Genomic DNA, 24,888 nt, shown 5'->3' with positions numbered 1-24,888 from the left:
TAAATATGCCTTGAATTTTTATAGTTAAATAAACGTATTTCCAAGATTATTAATTTAAATAAATGTATCAATTTGAATGACACCCAGAAGCTAATTTGTTTTGTTTATTATTGTCCCAAAAGTATAATTTTCAAAAAAGCTTCAGGGCTGTAACTTAAGCAAAAGAAAATCAAACCTGTAAACTATCTCAAACTGTCTTTTTTTTCTTCTCGCTGTCAGCTGATATCGATGACATGAACATCTGCTACGTGCTGTTGGACGGGAGCAATGCCACCAGTGACATCTTCTACTTCACCATTGAAGACCACGGTAGGAACCACGAAATATTCGTCTAAAAGCTTGTCCTCGTTGACACCATGGACCCCTGAGCCACCACTTGCCTCAAGGGAACGTTAACTAAAACCATATCCTTCTCTAAGCGTTTCCCCTTTAAAACTTAAAACTTCTTTCCCCTGTCAGTCTCCCAGATGTTTGCATCACAAAGACTTAAGGCAGTTGGCCATGACTGAAGCTATGCTTAGAGGCGCTGCCGGCACCAGGCTCCTCTTTCCCCCAATGGAAAGGGAAGCAGGGCTAAAGGAAAGGGGTCAGAGTAAGGAGAAGGATCAAATAAAGCTCAAGTTTATGCAAAACTGAAAGAGGTGAAACTTGGGTGGGAGGAATAAAGCTGTACACTTTAGTGTCACTGAACAATAGGGACCGTTTTCCTGGCTGAGAACTTTTCAGTGCGTAGAAATCCCTTTCTTCGTCTGTTTGAAGTGATGCCCGGGGGGAACCTAATGTGTGGGGAATTATGTGTGCGATTTCCCCATTTTTCTCACTGAATCAATTTTAACATCTAGTTTTGAGGGTCAGTAAAACCTTTTTTTTATCGCTTATTGTTTATCGCAGATAAAGTCTTCATAACGTTGACATTTGTAGTGTTTCATTTGTTCAGAGAAACATCATATTACAAAAAATCTCTTATTGTATTTTTTTTTCACTCCTTTAACACCTTGAACACGTTCAAAACTTGCCTTGCAGATATTCAAAACATTGCTGTGTATTGCAATGTTACTAAATGCTTGATAATAAAAGAAAGTGGGTGGGGCATGCTTCTTCTATTTTAACATCAGCTGTAAATACTAAAGAGATCCTCAGAGCTGTAATTGCAATCCATGCTGCAGGGGAAGTGTAGTCTATAATTATGCTTGGATGTCCAATATCATTACCGGGGTCACTTAAGAGAGAGAGGGAGAGGGTTACGAGTTTGGGCCTTCTGGCAGTTTGCTCTCTATTTTCACTACAGTCCCATGTCAATCATAGTAACAGCATTGACTTTAGAAGGTGCTTCGTTATTAACTCAGTATTTAACTATCGATCATGGAAAGCTTCATTCATTAAGATACTTAGATCATCATTCACATCATAAAACATGCTATAACCCCTGGTCAAATTTGGAATCTACACTTTACTTTTCCTAAGGAGAAAGTTAGTTGTCAACCAGTTTGCTTAAGTAAATAAAGTAGAGCTTAATTCAGTAGGTTCCTTAGTAGATCATTTAAAAATAATTAGCATATGTTTATCCCCCTGATCAAAAACAGGATACACACATTAGAATAAGGATACAATAATTAACTGCATTAACTCATGTTCATTTATTCATGGTTAATGGTTGAATATTGGACCCTTGTTGAAAAGTGTTTAGATCCTACACTCAACCTTTGGGTTAGATGCAACCTGTTTATTTTACTAGGGTGAGCATAGAACAGGAGAACAGGAAGGGCAGACAAGAGCTTCCGTTAGCACAACACTTTAGTCTGTTTGCTGTCCCACTTTAAAAGCTCCACACAAAGAATGTCAGAGCCAGGTGCAAGGGGTGCATTCAGGGCTTTAATTCTTGAAGTGACCATCGGTCACGTACTGAGGGCAGGAAGGCTGAAGATGGGTCACTGCACCAGCCACCATCCTCTACTCTCAAACAAGCGCACTGACTACATGCTACAGTGCCATAGTTTAGCTTATCTCAAATGTATTTAACTTATTTTGAGGCGTTTTCAAACTCACACACACAACACACACCCAGAGACTTCACAAACATCGGCAAAAAAGAAGCACGCATCCACATCCACGACCAAACACACACACACACACACACACACACACACACACACACACACACACACACACACACACACACAAAGACAAACAGAAAACCACAACCAACAAAGATGAAGTGAAGTCCATTTGACCGGTGAATGCTAAGTGTTGTGGTAGGCGGCTAGGAGTAGGGGGTGGGGGTCTATACTTGTTTTAGGCTAGGCATGTAGAGACAGGTAGACAGAGAAAGATCTGATGGTCTGCTAGCCTGATTAAATAGAGTGTGACGCTAAGCTGTTGAGATGGAGGCAGAAAAAAATTTGTTGTTCTAAATAACTTAGACTGTGTTTATTTAGAAAAGAGATTCTGGGGTATAGAATTTAGAAAGCATATTGAGGATAATTAGGTTAAGTCTATGGTAAAGGGTAGGTGTAATAAACTGATCCTCCAAGAAATGGGGCCAAGCAAGTGGGCAAACACACACTAAAACACAAGATGGTCTTTCCACCGGATCTCCGTTTTCAACCATGGACCCTATTTAGCATGTTTGTCAGGAAATATCTTGTATTGCTGTTGGGGTACACCTGTAAGCTTTACATTGATTTACATCCGATAACAAGATAGGACCGTAGCCAAAACGGATGTCATTGATCAAATAGATAGATCGAAGATTCTTCCTAGACAAGAGTTCTTCACCTGTGTTTGTTGGTGTGTGTGTGTGTGTGTGTGTGTGTGTGTGTGTGTGTGTGTGTATGTAAGTGCCTGTGTGTGTGTGTGTGTGTGTGTGTGTGTGTGTGTGTGTGTGTGTGTGTGTGTGTGTGTGTGTGTGTGTGTGTGTGTGTGTGTGTGTGTGCATGTGCATGTGCATGTGTGTTTGCCTATCAATGTGTGTGTGTGTGTGTGTGTGTGTGTGTGTGTGTGTGTGTGTGTGTGTGTGTGTGTGTGTGTGTGTGTGTGTGTGTGTGTGTGTGTGTGTGTGTGTGTGTGTGTGTGTGCACGTCCACGTTAGTGTGTCTATGAGTGTGTCCCAGTGAGGAGGTCAGGGGATCGGACAAGGTACAGTCAGCATTCCCGTCACGTTGAGAAGGAAGATAGGTAGCCCCCGTGCTGCACAGGAGCCAGAGGGAAGATGGCTCGGAGCGTCTCTTTAACTTCTCACCCCGTCATCGTGACACCATGGCTGGAATGTATCCCCGGCCAGCACCTTAAATCAATCACTGCACAGCACCAAATACATACTGACACCCAAATACTGATAAATGTAGTGCCGATGGATAGAGAGGTAGGTAGGTAGGTAGGTAGGTAGGTAGGTAGGTAGGTAGGTAGGTAGGTAGGTAGGTAGGTAGGTAGGTAGGTAGGTAGGTAGGTAGGTAGGTAGGTAGGTAGGTAGGTAGGTAGGTAGGTAGGTAGGTAGGTAGGTAGGTAGGTAGGTAGGTAGGTAGGTAGATCGGAAGTAGATGTAAAATCTTAATGTATTTCGTTTTGCATAATAATCCCAACTGTCCAGTCATAAAAGCTAACTTCCTGAGGTTTCTTTCATTAGCATCAAGTACTAATATCAATGGAAATAGTCATTCACATTCAGGCCAGGGGTCCAGAGTCCTCTTAAAAGCATGCTCTTTGAGGAGAAACAGAGAGAGATGATAAAAGCGTGTTTTTACAAGTAGCCATGTAACCCATGAATCCTTGATCCGTCAGACAGGGGGTGAACCCCGCCACAGGCTATGGCTGGAGAGGTATCGGGTTGGCCAAGCATTCTCCCAAGGGATATCTTCTATACCTTTTCTCCCTTGCTTGTTTGAGAATGGGGGGGGGGGGGGGGGGAGATCGAGGAACAAGGTGATAGCGACTGAGAAGCGGTCATTAAAACCCTTTGCATACATCGCCACATCACTGCCAATCTCAAGAGGCAAAAACAAGGTCTTGGATTTCAGCAGAATTGTAATGAATCCGCACTGATTGACCGATTGAGAGCAGAGACAGCAGGAAGGGAACCGGTAAAGGTTGATAAGACGAAAAAGCCCATCTCTGTCTATATACGTTTCCGACAGTAGCAACAATATGTATACTCTTCCCAGTGCTGGGGTGGGTGGTGGACCCCAGTGAGCTGGGTGTTATGTGACTGGGGTTGGGGGGGTAGACTGGGGTTGGGGGGGTAGGCAGTATGTAGGTCCCTTGGAGGCTCTAGACTCCAGGGCCACAAACACACTAGACCCTGGAGACTACGGAGGGAAGTGGAATCCCTATGGCAGACAGGTGTGTGTGTGTGTGTGTGTGTGTGTGTGTGTGTGTGTGTGTGTGTGTGTGTGTGTGTGTGTGTGTGTGTGTGTGTGTGTGTGTGTGTGTGTGTGTGTGTGTGTGTGTGTGTGTGCGCGTGTGTGTGTGTGAGTGCAAGTGTGCGTCTGTACGTGTGTGGTCAAGGGGATTACCTTTCAGCACCCAGTGTCACCCACTCTCCCTGACCCCCCACTCTCTGCGCCATAGAAACCCAACCCAACGCCAGATAGACCGATAACCTATAGACTTTCACTGCAGGGATGCTTGTATTCCATAGTATGGGGACGGGGCAGCATTGAAACGGAAGGACCCAACAGACTATTTAAGTACAAGCTAGGGGCAGACGGTCTATGTAGGTGTGTCTATGTATGTTTGTGCATGTAAGTATGTATTTGTATTTGTATTATTTGTATGTGTATGTGAGTACAAGTGCATCAATACATTCACACACACACAGATACACGGCTGCTTCTGATATGGTGCACATGGCAACATTTATTATCCATATACACACTGCTTTATAAATCGACATACATCACGGAATCACGACCCTCTGACACTATGTGGGCGGACGGGAAGCCTCTAGTTGGTCACAGCCATGATACTTCCTAACAGTGTCTTCTGATCCCGGCGCCCGTCAACCCGTGTCAACAGTCCCAGGGAGATTTACTGGCTTCTGGTGCCAACACTGAGCCCCCCCAACCCCCCTTGGGGCTTGGTGCTTGATCCCAGTGGTCCGAATGCCTCCTCTACCAACACTGTGTTCCTTCAGTCGCCTGGCCCTCATGTTAATCCCTTTATAGCATCATTTAGATGTGACCCCTCTCCCTCTCCCTCTCTCCCTCTCTCTCTCTCTCTCTCTCTCTCTCTCTCTCTCTCTCTCTCTCTCTCTCTCTCTCTCTCTCTCTAGTAAATTAAATATTATTTAATTCTTTACTTTTTTCTGTTTCAACTTTATTTCTCTCTCTCTCTCTCTCCCTTCCCTTTCTCTCTTTTCTCCCTCTCTCTCCTCTCTCTCTGCTCGCTCTCTCTTCTCTCTTCTCTCTCTCTTCCCTATCTCTCTCTCTCTCTTCCTGCTCTCTCTCTATTCCCTCTCTCTCTCCCGCCCTCTATCTACTCGGTCTCTCTATCCCATTGTCCCATACCTCTGCTTTGGTCATGATGAATGTTAGCTGCAGGCTAGGCCCGCGAGTGTATGATATATGGCAACGGTGGCTATTCTTACCTTATCTCTGGCAGAGCATAGCTATGCTAATTATTGTCCTTCCCCTTTAAGCTTGAGTTAGCATGATATGGGGAGATTGCTTCCTCCGATCTGCCATTGGCTAGATAAAACATTTCCTAGCCATACTAGCCTTCTTCCTTACTCAACTTAATTATTATTGATTGGCCACAACGATACATTCCCCTGTTTGTCAGTGGCCCTTTTGATTCTATGTTCACACACACACGTCATCTGTTGACACCACTCATGTCTGTAGAGCGTGCATGTCGGTCCTAGGCCGTGTATCCCCCGTGATTTGTCGCACAGTGGGGGTGGATCGCATGGCCAAGCTCTCGAGGGTATCTGGTCTCCTGTGTCGTATAAATGACAGCACATGCTACTGGCGTCCATGAGCCATGATTGCAGTTATTAATACCCCCTCCCTTCCTCACACCCTCTCTCGGACCCTCAGCCCGGTCTGGAGATGAAACCTGTGGAATCCAGCGAGGAGGCCAAGTTAAGCGTCCGGCATTCAAGAAACAATTTGTCTTACATCCGTGAAATTGTTCCTATTCCCATTACTATTCTTACCTTTCGGTCATTACTCTTGTGATGGGATCATATTGAGCCGGCGTTGTCGTAACCTGGCGGTGTCAACCGACAGCGCGTCCCCCATCTCTGTGCTCCGACACCGGGCATGCCAGAATTTAACATATCCGGCCGCAGCATTTATTTATATTTTGCGGTATGATTAATGGGGAAATGTAATCTTAAGAGCGGCCCTCATTCTTGTCACTCAGTGGGGATGTATTCTTAGCCTTTAGCTTGCCGCCGCTTGCATCATGCGTGGCCAGACGTCAGAGCCGTCAGAGCCCCTCACCGCTGATGATTCGCCCCACGGCTGACCCATTGGCCCAGGGCGTCTATGTATGGCGGTGCGGACCCCGCTGTGTGGATACTGTCTCAGTTGGCCGATGAGAGAACGTGCTGCAAAAGGTCCTTGGCATGGAGGGAGGGAGGGGAGAGGGGGTTGTACTGTTTATGTGTCTCCTGGTTCCACTGCTGACAGAGGTCTTAAGGTCGGCTGAGGATTCAGGGGGGGATTGTGGAATCCTTTTATCCTCCTGCAGACATACTTTATGGGGTTACTGAATTCTAGCTGTTCTTGATTTCAGAATTTCTAAGACGTTGAATGTAAAATGATGTAATTTGTGAAGAACAGGATAATTGTGGTCTTGTAATATTGACATTGTATACAGTGAATTCACATTGCCTTTTTGGAAAGTCCATTTACTATCCTCAACTATAGAACATTATTACACGCGTACTTCTCTTTGTTGTATTCATAAATTGATCTTCATGTCAGTTCCAGTCAACCCTCAGTTAATAACTCTAGTCCCCAGACGACATCTAAGATAGAATCATCTTTCAAATGAGTGCATGCATTATGGAAGTCTGCCATTTACACTCAAAGGGTTTTCAGGATGTCCGTCATGCGCTAGTAGTGATGATTAGTGTCAATCACTCAGCGGCAAAGGGACTGAACCAGAGACATAAAATAAATAAATGACGCTCGTAAAGCTTTTCATCCACAGAGAAACGATTGCGTAGGAGGAAATAGGAGCCGCGTAGGAGAAGCTACAGCGTGGACATGTTTGATGTTCAGTTCAAGTGTTTGTCATAAAAATTCCAATAAAGGAGGCCGTAAATTAGCGCAGAGGTCAAGCAGGCCTTTATTTAGTCAGCCTTCCCGCTATTTCCTGTGCCTCCTTTGACTTTTCAAACGATTTCAAACAAAAAAGGCCCAAAGGAAAAATGTTAAATGTGAACAATGACTATTAAAAAACGAATTAAACAGTGCACTTTCAGACACGTGCCTACAAAAAACAGGGAAAAGCCACTTATATTTATTGAAATTAGCTCATTTTATATTTAAAGAGGCAATGCCCTCTTCCCAGCCTGATTTCTAACTGCACATTCAAAAGAATGGCGGAGAAGGTTAACGTCGGAGCTTGGCACTGTGCTGAACTGAAGTGAAGGCCATAAAGGGAGGCAGACAGACAGACAGACAGACAGACAGACAGACAGACAGACAGACAGACAGACAGACAGACAGACAGACAGACAGACAGACAGACAGACAGACAGACAGACAGACAGACAGACAGACAGACAGACAGACAGACAGACAGACAGACAGACAGACAGACAGACAGACAGACAGACAGACAGACAGACAGACAGACAGAGAGCCATGGCCAGAGCCCACCCAGGCTGCGGCCTGCTGTCTCCTCTGCCTCTCCAGGGCCTCCACACACACAGAGCCGGCATGCGGGAGGCCAGCGGACCTGTGGGGAGGGTGGGGGTGGGGGGGGTAGACTGGTGGCTGGTGGGAGGAGTACAGCTGTCACTTTAGCCGCCGCTGTCGTAATTTTGTGGCGAGAAGAAAAGGTTTTGTTGCACGTGCAAATGCACACACAGACGCCCACACAAAGACGAGATGAGAAAGAGACGGAGAAAGGATTGATCGATTATTGAGTGGTCAGCAATTCAATACAGAGTCAAGAGTTAAGATTAACCACATTTTAAAAAGAGGCGTGGGAGACATAAAATATGTAGGCAAGGCAAGGCAATGCAAGGCAACTTTATTTATATAGCACTTTTCATACACGAGGCAGACTCAAAGTGCTTATAGCTGTAATGCTTATAGCTGTAGTTCCATAGAGTGTTTATTTGTACATTTCTGAAGACAAAAGAGTTCTTGGGAGCCGTGTGAGAGAGCAGCACCTGCTTCTAAACTGGAAGTCGTAAACACACTGAAAAGACCACTCTTGGAGAGTGACAGATGTCACGGAGACGGCTTCACTGTGGCAATCTGTGACTGGTCTTCGTCCCAGTAAATTCCTCCAGTGACATGGGGGTCACCATCAGCAGACCTGCACTGGGGCAACCTTTGTTGTTCCCTAAGAGGGAGTTATTTTGTTATTGTCCTCATGAGGAACAATGGATATTGTGGAAGATAGAAAGAGGGTTTTCATTAGAATTTGGTTGAATTTTAATCGGAATTCGATGAAAGCCGCTGTTTAAGAGTGGTTACACAAACTATTAAATGGCTTTGTGATGTCGAATTGTCTTTTAGTATATTCTTTGACGTCACGACGAGGGGACACCTGCGGTGAGGTGTGTGTGGATGGGTCAAGCTCCGTCTGGCTCCTTCGGCCAATATAGTACAACGCCACGGTGTGTCTGCGTGGTTTGGTGTGTTTGTTTGTGTTGTATTCAAAAGAGGGTTAAGCTGCTCAGACACTTATAGTTGAATGCCGCTGTGTTTGACGCATTCCATACACATCGCTGATTTCAATGCTGTTACGACGGTACTAAAAACCTGAAGAAACCAATACCTCAGAGCAGAGTCTGAGGCCAGTATCACTGCATATGAGATATTAACAAGACGCAAAAAAACACCCAATACCGTTTCTTCTTTGTGTCTTAAAAATTGTAAGCCGCCAGATCACTGAGCACTGAAACAGAGGGCTCTTGTATGTACACACTGCAGCCCTTATTCAATAATCCTAGATGACCCCTCTCTATGTCTTTCACTTGTATTACCTCTGCAAGACACAGCACACTTTCTCCGCAACAAAAAACTACAGTTTGATATTTGTAGTCTTTTGACTGCAGGTCAAAGTAGCTTTCAAGTTCACGTCAAGTGCGGCTGATATAGGCTAAACATAGGCTTTTAAATCACACTAATTACACTATACGCAACACTTTTTTATGTGTTTTATATATGTCTACACTGTCATAATAATAATTTTACCATCTCATACTTTTTATAAAAAAAATGCCCTTTAAATGTATAGATTGTCTTTTACTGATTATCCATTAAAACTCGGAATGTTTGAAGGCTGATCCATGAATAAACATTCGTTTAACATTTATGTATGAATATCAAGTTGAGGCATTCAGAAAGGGACAGCCGTGACTTGTAACTTGAGCATGGATATCAGGTTATCAGTGTGGGCACCATGTCTCCTCGCCAAAATCAAGGTTAGGTCAATGTCTGCATGGCCCATGGGTCGGTGGGTGTATTTGTGGGCATGTTGAATATGTATGGGTCAGATTTATAATAGAATAATTAATTCATTACTCCTAAATAAATGCCACCAAAATCGAAAGTACAAAGTATATTTTACTAGCTAGTAATTTACCATGCACGTTGATCCAAAGCACCATAAAGGGAATTCCAATACGTGAGACTAAAGTGCAGGTAGGATGCCTGCAGTGGTGTAGTCTATTTTATTGTAGTGGGTATACTGTGATGATTACCTCCCAGCCTTGTACAAACCCGTCCCACCGGTATGTGTACGTGTGTGGCGCTTATGGGTTGTCGCACCACACTCACAAACGCAGGGGGCTACAACCCGCTGATTTAAGAGTATAACGATTATCAACAACACGGAAAGCTGAATAGGTTTATCAGTTTTAATAATAGTATGAACAAATAGAACACAAAAATTACAAGTTGTCCTTTGTATATCTATAGTAGCAATAGCACATGCTAAACAAGGACAAAATCTACTCAAAATTATTGAATGAACTGTTTACAACCATGGCTAACCAGTGCATGAGAAGGAGATGACAGGAGACTAATGTTTCACTCTTTCAATTGCTCTAATTTGAGCTCTTACTGTTGATATCTAACATACCATACAGTAATTGAATTGTGTAAAAGTGTGAAATTACGGCACCTTAAAAATGACCATGAATTAGCTATACTCTCATTTGCATAGTGTTTAACATTATGAATTTCAATTGTGTATACCAACTGCATTTTATTGCAGTTATACCCAACCGGTATTTGTGAAAAATAAACACAGAAGTGAAAGATCTGTCACAAGACGATTGGTACGTATCTGTGCACATTTTTAAGTGGGTATACGGCGTCTACCTGCGTATCACGTAGACTACACCACTGGATGCGTGCAGGTTAGGCTGCGGACGTGAGGGATAGAACCCAGTACCCTTTCGGTTGGGAGCTAAACTCCCCATGCTACTATACTATTCCTCTGTTGTGTCTTGGCCCGGTCCAAGCTACTATGTTGACATGCATGCTAGAGGAAGCGGCCCTATCCCATTGTAAACGGACACGCTAAGTTCCCCACACTGATTTCATTCTTCCCAGTCACATAGCGGGAAGAGATCCTTAGATCTTATCCTGGGTCGGAGGGAGCTCCATGCTGGCTCTGCTGTGGTTTGAGGAGCAGATGCTGCTGCTCGCCATTGTTCTCCAAAGAGCGCGCTGTCCACCTACCCGCTGTCCTCCAACAGCCATGATGGATGCTCTTCACTCTAGGCTAAACATTTTTCCCGCCACTAAATTTTGACTTGACAAATTGCGGAACCCTATACCTTGTCTTCCTCGACTGTTGAGGATCCATCAATTTTCTTGTCTTCATCGACACTGAGCCACTGTGGAATTGCTAGTGAATCATTAGTGGCCTCTGTGACCAAAACGAACCAAATCTGACCCTTCTCTCACCTCCCTTATCCGAAGGTAACCGCTAAGCACAAAAGGTTCTTTCGTGCCCAAAGCTTCAGGTCTCCATGCCTCTCTGAACATCAGAAGACAGGCCGGTGCCGGGACTAAGACAACTAACAATCAGCGAACACTTCTGAGAAAGAAGTGCCCCTGAACCATCAGCCATTAAGGGAATGAACAGAAGGGGCTTGACGTAGATTCTTTTGATGGATTACATGAGGTAGTCACGGGATGGTGTGGATTTAGGACAGGAATGGACCTGGAGCCAGGGTTATGTGGCAGGTGACTCACGGGTTAGAAGTGTGACCTACAGCCTACAGACACTTCTAAAGATAAGAGAGACAGCTCCATCCACTTTTCCCTCAGAAAGCTTCATGCATTGCTTTGGGTTTGGGTGTTACGGAGACTGGTTGTCGGTGCTCTCCACAGAGACACATTTATTATATGAACTTCTCTGGACAAAGACTATTCTATTAAAAGGAGAAAGATGACATGTGGGTCGTCTTTGAGAGTTTTTGATGTGTGCCTGAACAGTGTTACCCTGCGGCGTCCTGCTGGGAATGGGATTAGCTGGGATTAGAAAGAAAGAGTCAAATAAGACGGATCATAGGTCATGTAGGGGCACGGGGGAGGATGGCGAAGGATCAATCCAATTAAACAATCCTGTAGCATTCTACCTATCTCTCTATGAACCTGTGCCAGTATGTGATCTATTCTGTGGGTCCATTCAGTCTCATTTGCCTAAGTCCGTTCTGTTCGAACTCAGTCCCTATGTTTTGTAGTTTAGATTAGGCTCTAAACTGATAGAGTTGAACATAATAAAACAAGATATGCTCGTTGTGGATGATGATGCTAATAATAGCGTAAAGCTATCATCATGTTATCTCTTGCAAATGCAATATGCTCACTCTAATGTTTGGGTCATCCTTTGCGAAATACGTCCTCCAATATGAACTGATGAATACTTCAATGTTATTCCTCTTCAAGGTGGAAACAAACTGAAGCCCCAGCCATTCCGGCTGAACTGGGCGTGGATCTCTCTGGAGACGCAGTACTACCTGGTGAATGAGGACGTCAAGTTCCTGGAGGTGACGCTCAGAAGGAGGGGCTTCTTAGGGGAGACGTCCTTTGTCAGTAAGTTCACACAAGAGTCAAGAATTAGGTTATCACAAGGTCTTTGACTGTTTGCCGATGGCCACATGCTAAAGACAAAATCGGATTAATTCATTTATTCTTAAGTGTATTATAAATGTATGCATTATAATGAAATACATAAATGGGATGTAAAAAGACAGAACGTGTTTCCATAGCTCAGCTGATTGTAATAGCTGTAAATGTAGAAGTATCAAGTACACAACCTCTCCATGATCCAACTCCAGGCATTGCTACCAAGGACGGCACAGCCAAGAAAGACAAGGACTTCCGCGGTAAGGCCCAGAAGCAGGTGCAGTTCAACCCGGGGCAGACCACGGCCACCTGGAAGGTGAAGATCTTCACGGACCGGGAGTACGAGATCTCGGAGACCTTCGAGATCCAGTTGTCCGACCCGGTGATGGCCGTGCTGGAGTTCCCTGATGTCGCCACCGTGGAGATCGTAGACCCCGGAGATGGTGAGAGTTCATGTTTGACCCTTGAACTCTACACTATGTTCCATGATAGTTTAGCGGTTAGGGTGTTTGACTCCCAGCTGAAAGGTTCTGGGTTTGAGGCCCAAAGAGTCTACCCGTCGTAGGGGTCCTTGAGCAAGGGGCCATAATCTCTGACTGCCTGTTTATGAATGACATGCATATGAAGAGATTCCCTGTACATTGCTTTTGATGAAGTATGGTAGTAATGAGTGTGTCATTGGTGTTTTTCCCTCAGAGTCTACAGTGTTCATCCCTCAGGCTGAGTACAGGATTGAGGAGGACATTGGAGAGCTGCTGATCCCCGTGCACCGCTCTGGGGACGCCAGCCAGGAGCTCATGGTGGTCTGCCACACCCAGCAGGGTAACACATCATCTGCTACTGCCTGTTGGGCGAGCTAAGGCCATGCCAAACGATGTACACTTCTCCCCAGAGTGGACAATGTTGGTTAACCGAAAAGTAGAAAGATATGCCTTTTTCAAATCAACGTTGATAAAGGTTGTAACGGGGGCTACAATACTAGTACTATGATGGTGAGGGTATTTTAGTCCCAGCAGAAAGATTGTAGGTGTCAACCCCATTGTATGCAATCTAAATTGAAGGCCTCTTGAGCAAGATACCCTATTACCCCTACTTGTTCATTCAGGAATAATAGGTCCAAAAAACTAAGAACTGTAAGGCTTTGGATAAAAGCATCAACTAAACACTAAATTCAAATCATACATCTCCAAATCGTGACGATGACAGAAGTTTTTCCGAGCAAACAGCTAATCCATTCATTTTACACAGCAACAAACTCTTACGACCCCCCCCCCCCCCCCCCCCTTCTAACCCCCCCCCCCCCCCCCCCCCCCCAGCCTCTGCCACGGGCACCGTCCCGAGCACGGTGCTGTCCTACTCGGACTACATCACTCGGCCCGAGGACCACACCAGCCTGCTACGCTTCGACAAGGACGAGCGGGAGAAGTTCTGCCGCGTGATCGTCATCGACGACTCCCTGTACGAGGGCGAGGAGAGCTTCAACGTCACCCTCAGCATGCCCATGGGGGGCCAGCTGGGGGCCGCCTTCCCCAGCGCCAAGGTCACCATCCTGGCCGACAGTGACGACGGTGAGCGGCGCTTCGACGGGGGGGGGGGGGTACCTTGATCACTTTGATATCAAAGCACAATGAGTATAGTATATATCTGAGTGGACAGAACATTTCTGTTACGCATATCTCTCGTCTTCAGTGTAGATTATGAGCCCCCTCTTACAGGCTCTAAGATGGACATGATGAATAATATGATGATGCGCCGGAATGTATGAACCTCTCAGGCAATGTGAGCCCATTCTGTGCATGATCCTAGCTTAGTGCCTGCAGTCTTGCATGCAGGCAGAGAGGTATACATGCACTGTGTTTATGATGCAGTTAAAGCTTATCCAAGCAGATGCCAGTGATCCTGTTACCCATCCCTCCGTTGCATCCCAGCCCCTGCTGAACTTGGGAAGACTTTGCACATCATTAATTCTAACTATGTGCACTCAAGACACAAAATAGTGCTGTTCTTTGCTGATAGTGACCGAACTTGACTTAAACATCCATCATATAATTCAATGAATCAAAATAAATCCGGTCAAAGGGCATTCAGCATGAGTGTGTTTGCAACAAATGCTAACAATAGTTTGCACTTTCATCTTTTGTCATAGATGTGCATCAGTCAGTTGTTTGTCAACAAGATTAAAGTAAATTGCTATGCAACAGTATTTTACAAAATGTCTTATCACAAAGACCTAAGTGCTGTATTGCTATTATGTACAATTGTGCCGGGCATTTGGTAGGAAGAATCGGCACAACAATGTCTTTACAAAGACGAATTATATTGACCAGAGTTATAATAAAGCCAGGAGAGACGGCAATGATTGTTTGATTACCTCCACCTTCCTAACTGACACCTCCGACCCGATGAACACCGCTTGATCACCCAGCAACACCACCGTCCATTGGGCCACTCTCATGGGGGGGTGTGCCCGTTACGGCCAGCAACGAGATAGCGGTGAACAGGTGTCGAGGGGGGAAATAGCCCAATTGCTAGCGCTATGCTATCCTTCCTCCCCTATACGACAGATACAAGACATCGGAGAGAGGTGTGTTTTCTTGAGCCCCTTGGCCCCCCTGGTTCTCCCCATTCAAAGGCATCCAGCGAAGCACAGGAGAAACAGAGCACATCCCTTTGTTTGAGGGTCCAAAAGGCAGGTGGTGGTGGTGGTGATGGTGGTGATGGTGGTGGTGGAGGAGGAGAAAAGACCTTATTGTGCAGGCCTTTTTTTTTTGTCCAATGATAGGCATGTTTTGACACTGGCCCCTCTGATGGTATTCACTGCAGCGTGGAGCTTTATGGTTGTAGCGGAGGGTCTTTTATTTTGAAATGGCCCTTTTGAAGAGAGACCCCATGTGAAATGTGTCACTATTTTCGATTTCTGTTTTAATGTTTGGATCCCACTGTGAAAATAATCAGTTAGAAATCCAATGAATAGCTGCTTGCAAGCCTTAAGCTTCACACTAGCCTAGTCAAGCTTTTGGAACGAATCACTCCAGTCCCCCCACTCTCTCATCCCTCGTCCTCCATCCAACACCACCACCACCACCACAGTGTTTACCTCCTGGACCGGGTAGTTCTAGAGACAGACGAGCGGGCTGGAGTATACACCCCGCCCAGGGAATGTGGAACTGGAGTAACAATCAAACTTGACTGTGGATAAATAATGGGGGGCGCATTCCCAGACACATGACGAGACAAGAGGAGCCTGCCCTGGGTAAACGTCCTCCATTATGGCATGGCTTCCTGGTGGGTCCCTGTTGTAACACCCCCTCCATAAAGCGTGAGGAAGTGCCGTGTGTGCGCAGCGCGATGTCTGTGTTTGTGTTTATCTGTGGTCATTTGTCTGTCCGTGTGTGTGTTTGTGCAAAAGTTTGTTTATGTGTATCCATGCGTGTGTACAACCACCATCCCGGCGAAGTGAACCTGTGGATGGGTGCCAGGCCAGGGGTCTTCAGGGTTGCATGCTTTCATTTCTTCCCTTACCCCTCCTCCCACTCCTACCCCTCCCCCCTCCCCCCCTCCCCTCCACCCCCAGTCAGCTTGACGGCTGGCTGGCTGGGACCCAAACAGGTTGACAATGCGTACAATCCACTCCAATCCTGATCCACTCCTGATTTCACATGGCGTATGTTTCACATGGGTTGCTTTTCTCATGGAGAAGCCCTTTAGTGAGTTGTTGATGAAAAGGGTAATTATGTGAAAACTTTTACCGCCACAGAACTGGGGGTGAGAGTAGTGCGTATATGGGCTGGTGAGGAGAGATGCGGTGAGTGTGTGTTCCAGGGTTCTGAAGCCTTGCCCTCTGTAAGAAGAAGAAGTTGCTCCTTGTCTCCGGCAGCAAACCCCCGCCCCCCCCCCCCCCCCCCCCCCCCCCCTCTCTCCCCAGTCTCTCTGTCTTATCAGATGCTCCATCATCAAACCACATCCCTCTCCTCTTGCCAAACTGCTGTGCATGCAAGTGCAGACATATGCACACACACACACACACACACTTTTTTATTTAAGTCCACGTTGAGCCCTTGGGTATCTGATGGAGTGGTGTGTGTGTGTGTGTGTGTGTGTGTGTGTGTGTGTGTGTGTGTGTGTGTGTGTGTGTGTGTGTGTGTGTGTGTGTGTGTGTGTGTGTGTGTGTGTGTGTGTGTGTGTGTGTGTGTGTGCATGCGCAAAGGGGGAGGATCACAACGATGCAGCGTCACCAACTCGATCCGACCCTAGCTAGGCATGCTACTATCTGTCAATAGGACGTAATTTAAAGTAATACAGGGTGTAGCAATACACATTAACTGACTAAACGGTGTAAACACCAAATAACCTGTCAAGCTCTGCGGTTAAAATATATAGCCGTTTATCCAGACAAACTGACCATAACATCTGACCATAAATGGTAAAAAAATCCACCTTTCCTGAAATTAAGCACGAACCAAACTGACCTCTGTTCCTCTGAACCTTGACCCCCAGAGCCCTCTCTTTATTTTGGGGAGCCGGAGTACTCTGTGGACGAAAGTGCGGGCTACGTGGAGGTCAGGGTGTGGAGGACCGGCACCGACCTGTCCAAGACCGCCACCGTCACCGTGCGCTCCCGGAAGAGCGAGCCTGTCTCCGCCGAAGGTAAGACAGGAAGCCACCATCTCCTGCTTTGGTCTCATTCGCCAGTCACACATTAATGCATATCCTGTTTGTACATAATTCCATTACTTTTGTTTTCCATTGTGTTCATGCTTTTATTTTTTAAGCATTGGGATGTTCGTGCTTTAAACTTGAAGCATAAGTACTAGTGTTGACATTAGTGTGTTTCAGTTCAAATCAATCTTTGTTTTCTTTATATTTTATGGGCTTTATATTTCATGGACTGCCTTCCCTTACAGGACATTTAAGTCACAGGTCAGAATCCAACCCGGGTCACTTCAGAGCTTATTGCCTGCGTGGGTGGCGATCGATGGAAATGCTCCCCTGTGTAACGCCACATTTCTCTCTGGACAGCGGGTCTGGACTACGTGGGCATCAGCCGTAACCTGGACTTTGCTCCGGGCGTGACCATGCAGACGTTCAGGGTGACCATCCTGGACGACCTGGGCCAGCCGGAGCTGGAGGGCCCCGAGGTGTTCGACCTGGTTCTCCGCATGCCCATGAACGCTGTGCTGGGGGAGCCCAGCAAGACCACCATCACCGTCAACGACACCCTCACCGACCGTGAGCCTCCAGCACACACACGCCGATACATGCTGACACACACGTGGACACACACACACACCGGGATATATACTCACACACACGGGTACACACAAACACACATATATATATGTACTGAAACACATGTGTACACAAACAAACAAACACACACATATAGACAGTGTCATCACACAAACAAACACACACGTATATTAACAAAAACACACACACACACAGAATGCATATTCTCAAAAACATCCACACACACAGAGAATCACACACACACACACACACACACACACACACACACACACACACACACACACACACACACCTTTCTCAATTCTTCGGTCTGCAAACACACATTTGAATGCAGCTACACAAACACAGAAACAAATGATGAAAGTCACAGAGCTCATTACTCTTATTTCTCCAATTCATTTGAAACAGTTTTGTAGCTTCACACCATAGGCTCCATGTTCAACCCCCCCTCCTTGTGTGTGTGTGTGTGTGTGTGTGTGTGTGTGTGTGTGTGTGCGCAGTGCCCAAGGTGCAGTTCAAGGAGGGGAGCTACAAGGTGGACGAGGCGGACGGGGAGGTGCGGGCGCTGGTGTACCGCAGCGGAGACGTGAGCCTGCAGTCCACCGTGCGCTGCTACACCCGCCAGGGCTCCGCCCAGGTCATGATGGACTACGACGAGAAGCCCAACACTGCAGCCTCCATCATCACCTTTTTACCAGGTACAGCCGGCTGTCCGTCTGTCTGTCTCCCTGTCTGTATGGCAGCTACTCAACACCACACAGGCTAGAGTGGCTAAATGTAAAAACCTGTTTTTTGGGTCTAAGGTGTTCTCTCCGTACTGGAATTCTCAGAAGCATTTTCAAAACGCAGTGCATCTGCTTGAGACTTGGTGGACAGAAGGTTCTCCTTTTCTAATGTATCCATATTAGTGTGGACAAACACTATCTATCTATGTCTATATCTTATCGTATACGTGTCTTATCTATGTATCCATGTATACATCATGCCATATCTATCTATATATTCATCCATCTATGTATCATGTCTCTATCTCTGGAGCTCCTCAAGTCTTCCTCTACTCAAATGTCTGATGTGTGTGTGTGTGTGTCTGTCCCTGTGTGTGTGTGTGTGTGTGTGTGTGTGTGTGTGTGTGTGTGTGTGTGTGTGTGTGTGTGTGTGTGTGTGTGTGTGTGTGTGTGTGTGTGTGTGTGTGTGTGTGTGCGCGTGTCTGTGTGTGTGTGTGTGTGTGTGTGTGTGTGTGTGTGTGTGTGTGTGTGCGTGCGTGCGTGCGTGCGTGCGTGCGTTCCCCCACCTCTTCCTCCTCTTTCGTCAGGTGAGAGTGAGAAGCCATGCGTTGTGAAGCTGGTGGACGACTCGGTCCATGAGGAGGACGAGGAGTTCCGCCTGGTGCTGGGATCGCCCGCGAGCAAGTCCCCCTACGGGGCCTCCCTCGGGGAGCAGAAGGAGGCCCTCGTCACCGTCACCGATGAGAAAGACAGTAAGTTCTAAGACTGACGGGTGATTGTAGTTCTGGAAATGTCCGAGTTCATTGAAATGGCTGCGGTATTGCTAATGCCATCTTAAGTATGGTAGTAGTGAGTAGTCATCATATTAACTACTTTTGCCCTGGCCAAGTTTCATCGAGTCTCACCCTGAATGTCAGTCGAGACCCCCAACCCTCACCCTTCAAAAACAACAACAACAATACATTCTCCCTTTCTTTCTCTCCTCCGCAGAACCCATCATCCGCTTCTCCGAGATCAAGTACAGCGTGCGCGAGCCCCAGGTCAAAGGTCAGCTGGCCCGGGTGAAGATCCCCATCCTGCGCTTGGGGGACACCTCCAAGGTGTCAGTGGTGAGGGTGCACACCAAGGACGGGTCGGCCACGTCTGGAGAGGACTACAACCCTTTGTCCCAGGGTGAGAGAGAGAGAGAGAGAGAGAGAGAGAGAGAGAGAGAGAGAGAGAGAGAGAACTAGAGAGAGAGAGGGTTGGACTGGAGAATGGGGGCTGTAGTTTATGGGATGCCGAAGGAGGAATCACAATGCGTGGTCCATAAGGCGTGGGGATTTGTAGCAACGTGTGAAGACAGCATACTGAGTGGTCTGTGTGACTATGTCAGCTACCTCCAGGGCTGGGGAGGGCGGAACGTGTTTATGTGAGAAGGTCAACATGGCTGTGTGTGTGTGTGTGTGTGTGTTTCCGTTTTAAGATGTGGTGTTCAAGAAGGGCGATAAGGAGCACTTTGTGGAGATTGAGATTTTATACGACGGCCAGCGGGAGATGAGGGAGGCCTTCATTGTGCACATGAAGCCCGACGACAACATGGTGGCGGAGATGCAGGTGAGATGAATACACACACACACGCACACACACACACACACACACAGTCGCACACACACACACACACACACAGTCACAGTAACACACACAGTCGCCTACACGTCACACAGTAACATGCATAGTCAAACACACAAGTCACACACACACGGACACTCAAATAAACACCATAAAAATATCCCCTGCATGCACAAGTATGCCCCCCATAGCTGCACGCGTGCGCATGCGTCCGTGGTCGCCGGCCACAGTTAAAATAGCCGCCGGGCTGCAGCTGCCTGGACTGTCAGCGTGGTCGAATCAGGGCCTTATAAAAAGCTTTTCCCCCTGGAATGAGATGCTGCCCCGGAATGCAGCCTCCATAGATGGACCTATAAACAGAACTACACAGCATTCTGCCCCGCACAGACACAGAAACACACACACATACTGGACGCTCAACCCGGTCATACACACCCACACTCGCCAACTTTCGTTATGAAGATGTGAGATATGAGTGTCAGTTATTTTCATAGGTGATCTTTTGGGTTGGTAATGGTAAGGATGTGTCTATAAGCAAAGAGGGAATCGTACTTAATAATTATTGGAATAAGGAAAAATCGATCCTTCCATGTTTGTGTCCTCCCCGATACCAAATTCCAACACACACCCTGGATCGCTGTGTTTGTGCCGTTGAAAAAAATTATTTGAAAGACACCTCCTCCATCTTCTCTCCCCTGGTGGCCAGATGAACAAGGCCATCGTGTACATCGAGGAGATGGACAGCGTGGCAGACGTCACCTTCCCGGCCGTGCCCCAGGTGGTCTCGCTGCTCATGTACGACGACACCGCCCGCACCAAGGACAAGCCCCGCCCCCCCACCGGCTACCCCGTCGTGTGTGTCACGGTGAGCAGCGACCGCAAAAATAATATGAGATTGAAGGACGAAAAGGACAGTTTGTGGCCTTCCTTTTGTTGTGACCTTCCGTCTTAGGTCATTGTCAAGCGGTGGCCGATGTGTTTGTTGTCAAGTGTACGAGTGTGCCGTTGTTTTTTAAGAAACCTTGCTTGCAAACTTGTGTATTTAGTTTACTCCAACTACTCCAAGTAGTTACTCCGATCGCCAGTGCATGCTTTGATTCAGTTGACTTTGAAAAAGAAAATCTAAATGCAGTGTTAATGTATTATTTAGTTTGTCAGGGTTATTTTTTGTGATCTCCATATAGCTTCATTTTATCCTTTAAAAAAAAAAAGACCTCTGCTCAAACCCATACATGTGTCCCTTCCACTCCATCACCAGGCCTGCAACCCCAAGTACCACGACTTTGACAAGACGGGCTCCATCTGCACGGCGGAGCACATCAACGACACGCTGACCCAGTACCGCTGGATGGTCAGCGCCCCCACCGGCTCGGACGGAGTCACCAGCCCCATGCGCGAGGTGGACACCAACACCTTCTTCACCAACACCAAGTCCATCACGCTGGACTCCATCTACTTCAAGGCGGGCTCCAGGCTGCAGTGCGCCGCCCGGGCCTTCAACGTGAACGGAGACGCCGGGCTGGAGCTCACCAGCCCCATCGCCGTGGTCAGCAAGGAGGAGGGTGAGTGGAGAGAGGGGGACGTAGGGTTGCTGTGCATGGATTTCGGGAGATATTTTTTTGTAGTAGTTTGCTCATTCAACTTTTTGAAAATGTAGTCGTTCGTCTGCCTCGACGACACCCAATCTGGCCCTTCGGAGTTGTATTGAAGGATTATTGAGTGATTCGATTTTTATTCGTATCGTTATTCTTATCATTGGTTCCATCCCCCCACAGAATAAAACAGACCCTCGCCAAATGTGCCCTCTCTGCGGGCAACACACCAAACATACACATTGCACAGAGATCCGTTGTTTGGTTCGGCGTGCGGTTTACATGGGCGATGTTCTCTCTCTGCAGGCATGTGCCAGCCTCGGGTCCCCGGCACCGTGGGGGCCGAACCCTTCTCCGCCAAGATCCGGTACACGGGCCCCGACGACCCGGACTTCCCCAACCTCATCAAACTGACGGTCAACATGCCCCACATGGACGGTGAGCCAGGGGCACCCTACGTTCTTACACGCAGAATAAAGAACTAAAAAACAAACACATTCACGTTTGGTCCTTTAGAAGATGCTTAAGCCCAAAAGCGAGTAGTAATGCCGAATCAAAGCATACAATCAAAACTGGAGCTACAAGCAATTTAAGTACTGCACAACCTGGTGTCTCAAGAAAACAAATGGCCTTTGTGCAGAGTAGCTGTGGGAATCAGTGTTGGCTTTTCTTCCTTACCAGTGCACAACAGCTAGCATTTCAACAGTGCCTCCAAAACTCCACAGAGCTAACACATCCCTGTGACCATGACATCGTGGTCACATCGTGACATCGTCTCGTTGGCTCCCCAAAAGTCCCCCGAGAACTACTTGACCTCCATTCACCTGTGGCCGTTATTCTTCATCCCTCCCTCCCTCCCTCCCTCCCTCCCTCCCTCCCTCGCTTTGTCCGTCCGTCCGTCCGTCTCCCCCCCAGGCATGCTTCCGGTGATCTCCACCCGACCCCTGTCCAACTTCGAGCTGACCCTGAGCCCGGACGGCACGCGCGTGGGCAACCACCGCTGCTCCAACCTGCTGGACTTCAACGAGATCCAGACGGGCCACGGCTTCATCACCGACGCCACCAAGAACCCCGAGATCATCGGCGAGACCTCGCCCTACCAGTACAGCGCCGGCATGCGCTCCACCAACTCGCTGCGCTTCTACCGCAACCTCAACCTGGAGGCGTGCCTCTGGGAGTTCACCAGCTACTACGACATGTCCGAGCTGCTCAACGACTGTGGGGGCTCCATCGGCACCGACGGACAGGTAGGGGAAACCGCTCGGATCCGCTCGCCGCACCATACAGAATAAACAGTCTATTGCAACAAAGGGTACACGGAGCTGTTGATGTGAAGGTGACCTTCCAGGGGGGTGGGGGTCCCTCTTTTGTGCAGTGAAAGAAGCAGTTGTATTCCAGGTTTTTCATCTTCAACCATGATCTAATGATCAAATTAAACAGACAAGGAATTCAGGCATGCACATATATTTCTGAAAAAGCGTTTTACATGTTTGTGAATCACTTTTAAGTCACGACTCTCAGTTCTAAAACGACTGCTCTGAAATACCACATGATATCATGGCTGTTGGTGTGCTTCAGTATGCCCCACGTCGTCCCTCCTCATCGATCCAACAACCATGTCCCTCCCGCAGGTGCTGAACCTGGTGCAGTCCTACGTGACTCTGCGTGTGCCTCTGCACGTCTCCTACGTCTTCCACTCGCCCGTGGCCGTGGGTGGCTGGCAGCACTTCGACCTGCAGTCGGAACTCAAGCTCACGTTCGTGTATGACACCGCCATCTTGTGGCAGGACGGTATCGGAAGCCCTCCGGAGGCGGAGCTCCAGGGTATGTGTCATCGCAGCGTTCACTGTTAGCTAATCACTGTTTAATCGTTGGTATTTTCTGAGGAACTCGTCCATTAAACAACGTCATGCTCATCTAATCTGCCCAAATGCTTACCATGCATAGGTCAGTTAAATTAGTATTTAAATAAAAATACAATTAGCCTATATTTCGTTTATTTGACTGTCAATTACTTCAATATTATAAGACTATTGTGCTACTGGTGTGAGCTACTCTAACGCTTTAATTTCCCCTTGGGGATGAAGTATCTTTCAATTATATATCTAAATTAATAATCCAACTTCCGTCTCGAGTTACGTGAGTAACAGCCCATAGAGAGTCGTATAGGAGCAATACTACAGCACACGAGACAGAAATAGATAAAAAAGATATATATATATATATGAATCAATATTGCTATCTAAATTAATTGATTACAACCGCTACACTACACAATCCTGCTCCTGACTAACGCTGCCCCCTGCTGGCGACTATTGGTCAACAACATGTACATGTACTTCGCCGCGACCTCGAAGTGAAACACTGGATAGGAGGTCCTGAACTGTGCTGTTGCTTTCGCAGGAGCCATGTACCCCACCAGTATGAGGATCAACGAGGAGGGCCGCCTGGTGGTCAACTTCAAGACCGAGGCTCGCTACAGGGGACAGTTTGTCATGTCTCATCCAGGTATGCAGACCCTGGGATACTTTGATTAGTTACCTGGGATTGGTTACCTGTGATCAGTTTACATTGTGACGGACACATCCCTTATGATATATTTGATATCAAGGAGCTGTCTTTAATGCAACTATCAGAAAATTATACTCTGAAAATAACTATCATTAATTGTGGCGTGCGCGTGTGTATGTTCTCCCAGGCACCAGTCAGTCCTCAATGGTGATTTGTGCCGACCACCCTGGGCTGACCTTCACCCTGGCACTGGTCAGAACTGAGCCCACCTACAATCAGCCCATGCAGCAGTGGAGCTTCATCTCTGACTTCGCTGTGAGTTCCCACCCAGCCCCAACGCATTCAGTTGTATCCAGTATAAGAATAACTGAAATGTATATACAAAATTCAAGGCTCAGTTAAGATATTTTTTAACCTTATATTATTTTACAATTTTTATTACATTACTCAGAGTAGGAAAGTTAACTTCAATGACCCGTTTTAGGTCTGCAAATCATGTTCATAGGAAAAACGTACTGAAAAATGCCGTCTTGTGTATTCTGTGTATTCATTCTCTAGGTTCGGGACTACTCTGGAACCTACACAGTGAAGATGATTCCCTGCAGCGCGTCGCCCAACGGGGAGTTCAGCATCCCCCCGGTCTGTCACCCCCGGGAGCCCATCACCTTCGACATGGACATCCGCTTCCAACAGGTCAGTCTCTTCCATCAATATACAATAGAATAACTTCAATAGCTCCAAATACCTCCAGTCATAGCACACTGTTGATTGTGAGGTCGCCCATACAGAAACACGGGAAATTGTTGCCAAGTATTATCTAAAGAAATTCACAGGGAGTGCAAATAGTTCAAGGATTGGACCATCAGGGTTCAGGCCATAGACTATGCATTCATTTGATGCATATACGCCAGTCGTTTGTTGAAAAAAGAC

The 24,888-nt window shown here is 47.0% G+C and overlaps 1 protein-coding gene across 1 annotated transcript in view; it reads left to right on the top strand.

The window, feature by feature from the left end:
* Nucleotides 1-24,888, top strand: part of frem3 (Fras1 related extracellular matrix 3) — a 35,458-nt gene that overhangs the window by 5,328 nt on the left and 5,242 nt on the right. The window contains exons 2-20 of the mRNA XM_060046266.1: nt 220-309; nt 12,090-12,236; nt 12,482-12,712; nt 12,966-13,091; nt 13,586-13,837; nt 16,767-16,916; nt 17,289-17,498; nt 18,020-18,217; nt 18,832-18,996; nt 19,235-19,417; nt 19,710-19,840; nt 20,562-20,720; nt 21,114-21,417; nt 21,754-21,885; nt 22,363-22,694; nt 23,079-23,271; nt 23,851-23,955; nt 24,146-24,273; nt 24,517-24,651. Of these exons, the coding sequence (XP_059902249.1) occupies nt 220-309; nt 12,090-12,236; nt 12,482-12,712; nt 12,966-13,091; nt 13,586-13,837; nt 16,767-16,916; nt 17,289-17,498; nt 18,020-18,217; nt 18,832-18,996; nt 19,235-19,417; nt 19,710-19,840; nt 20,562-20,720; nt 21,114-21,417; nt 21,754-21,885; nt 22,363-22,694; nt 23,079-23,271; nt 23,851-23,955; nt 24,146-24,273; nt 24,517-24,651 (3,371 nt within the window). The remainder of the gene's footprint in view (nt 1-219; nt 310-12,089; nt 12,237-12,481; nt 12,713-12,965; nt 13,092-13,585; nt 13,838-16,766; nt 16,917-17,288; nt 17,499-18,019; nt 18,218-18,831; nt 18,997-19,234; nt 19,418-19,709; nt 19,841-20,561; nt 20,721-21,113; nt 21,418-21,753; nt 21,886-22,362; nt 22,695-23,078; nt 23,272-23,850; nt 23,956-24,145; nt 24,274-24,516; nt 24,652-24,888) is intronic.

The sequence above is a fragment of the Gadus macrocephalus genome, chromosome 3 (assembly GCF_031168955.1).
Source record: "Gadus macrocephalus chromosome 3, ASM3116895v1".
NCBI classification, from domain to species: domain Eukaryota; kingdom Metazoa; phylum Chordata; class Actinopteri; order Gadiformes; family Gadidae; genus Gadus; species Gadus macrocephalus.
Note: the sequence above shows the minus strand (reverse complement) of the source record. Positions and strands in the feature narration are given on the sequence as shown.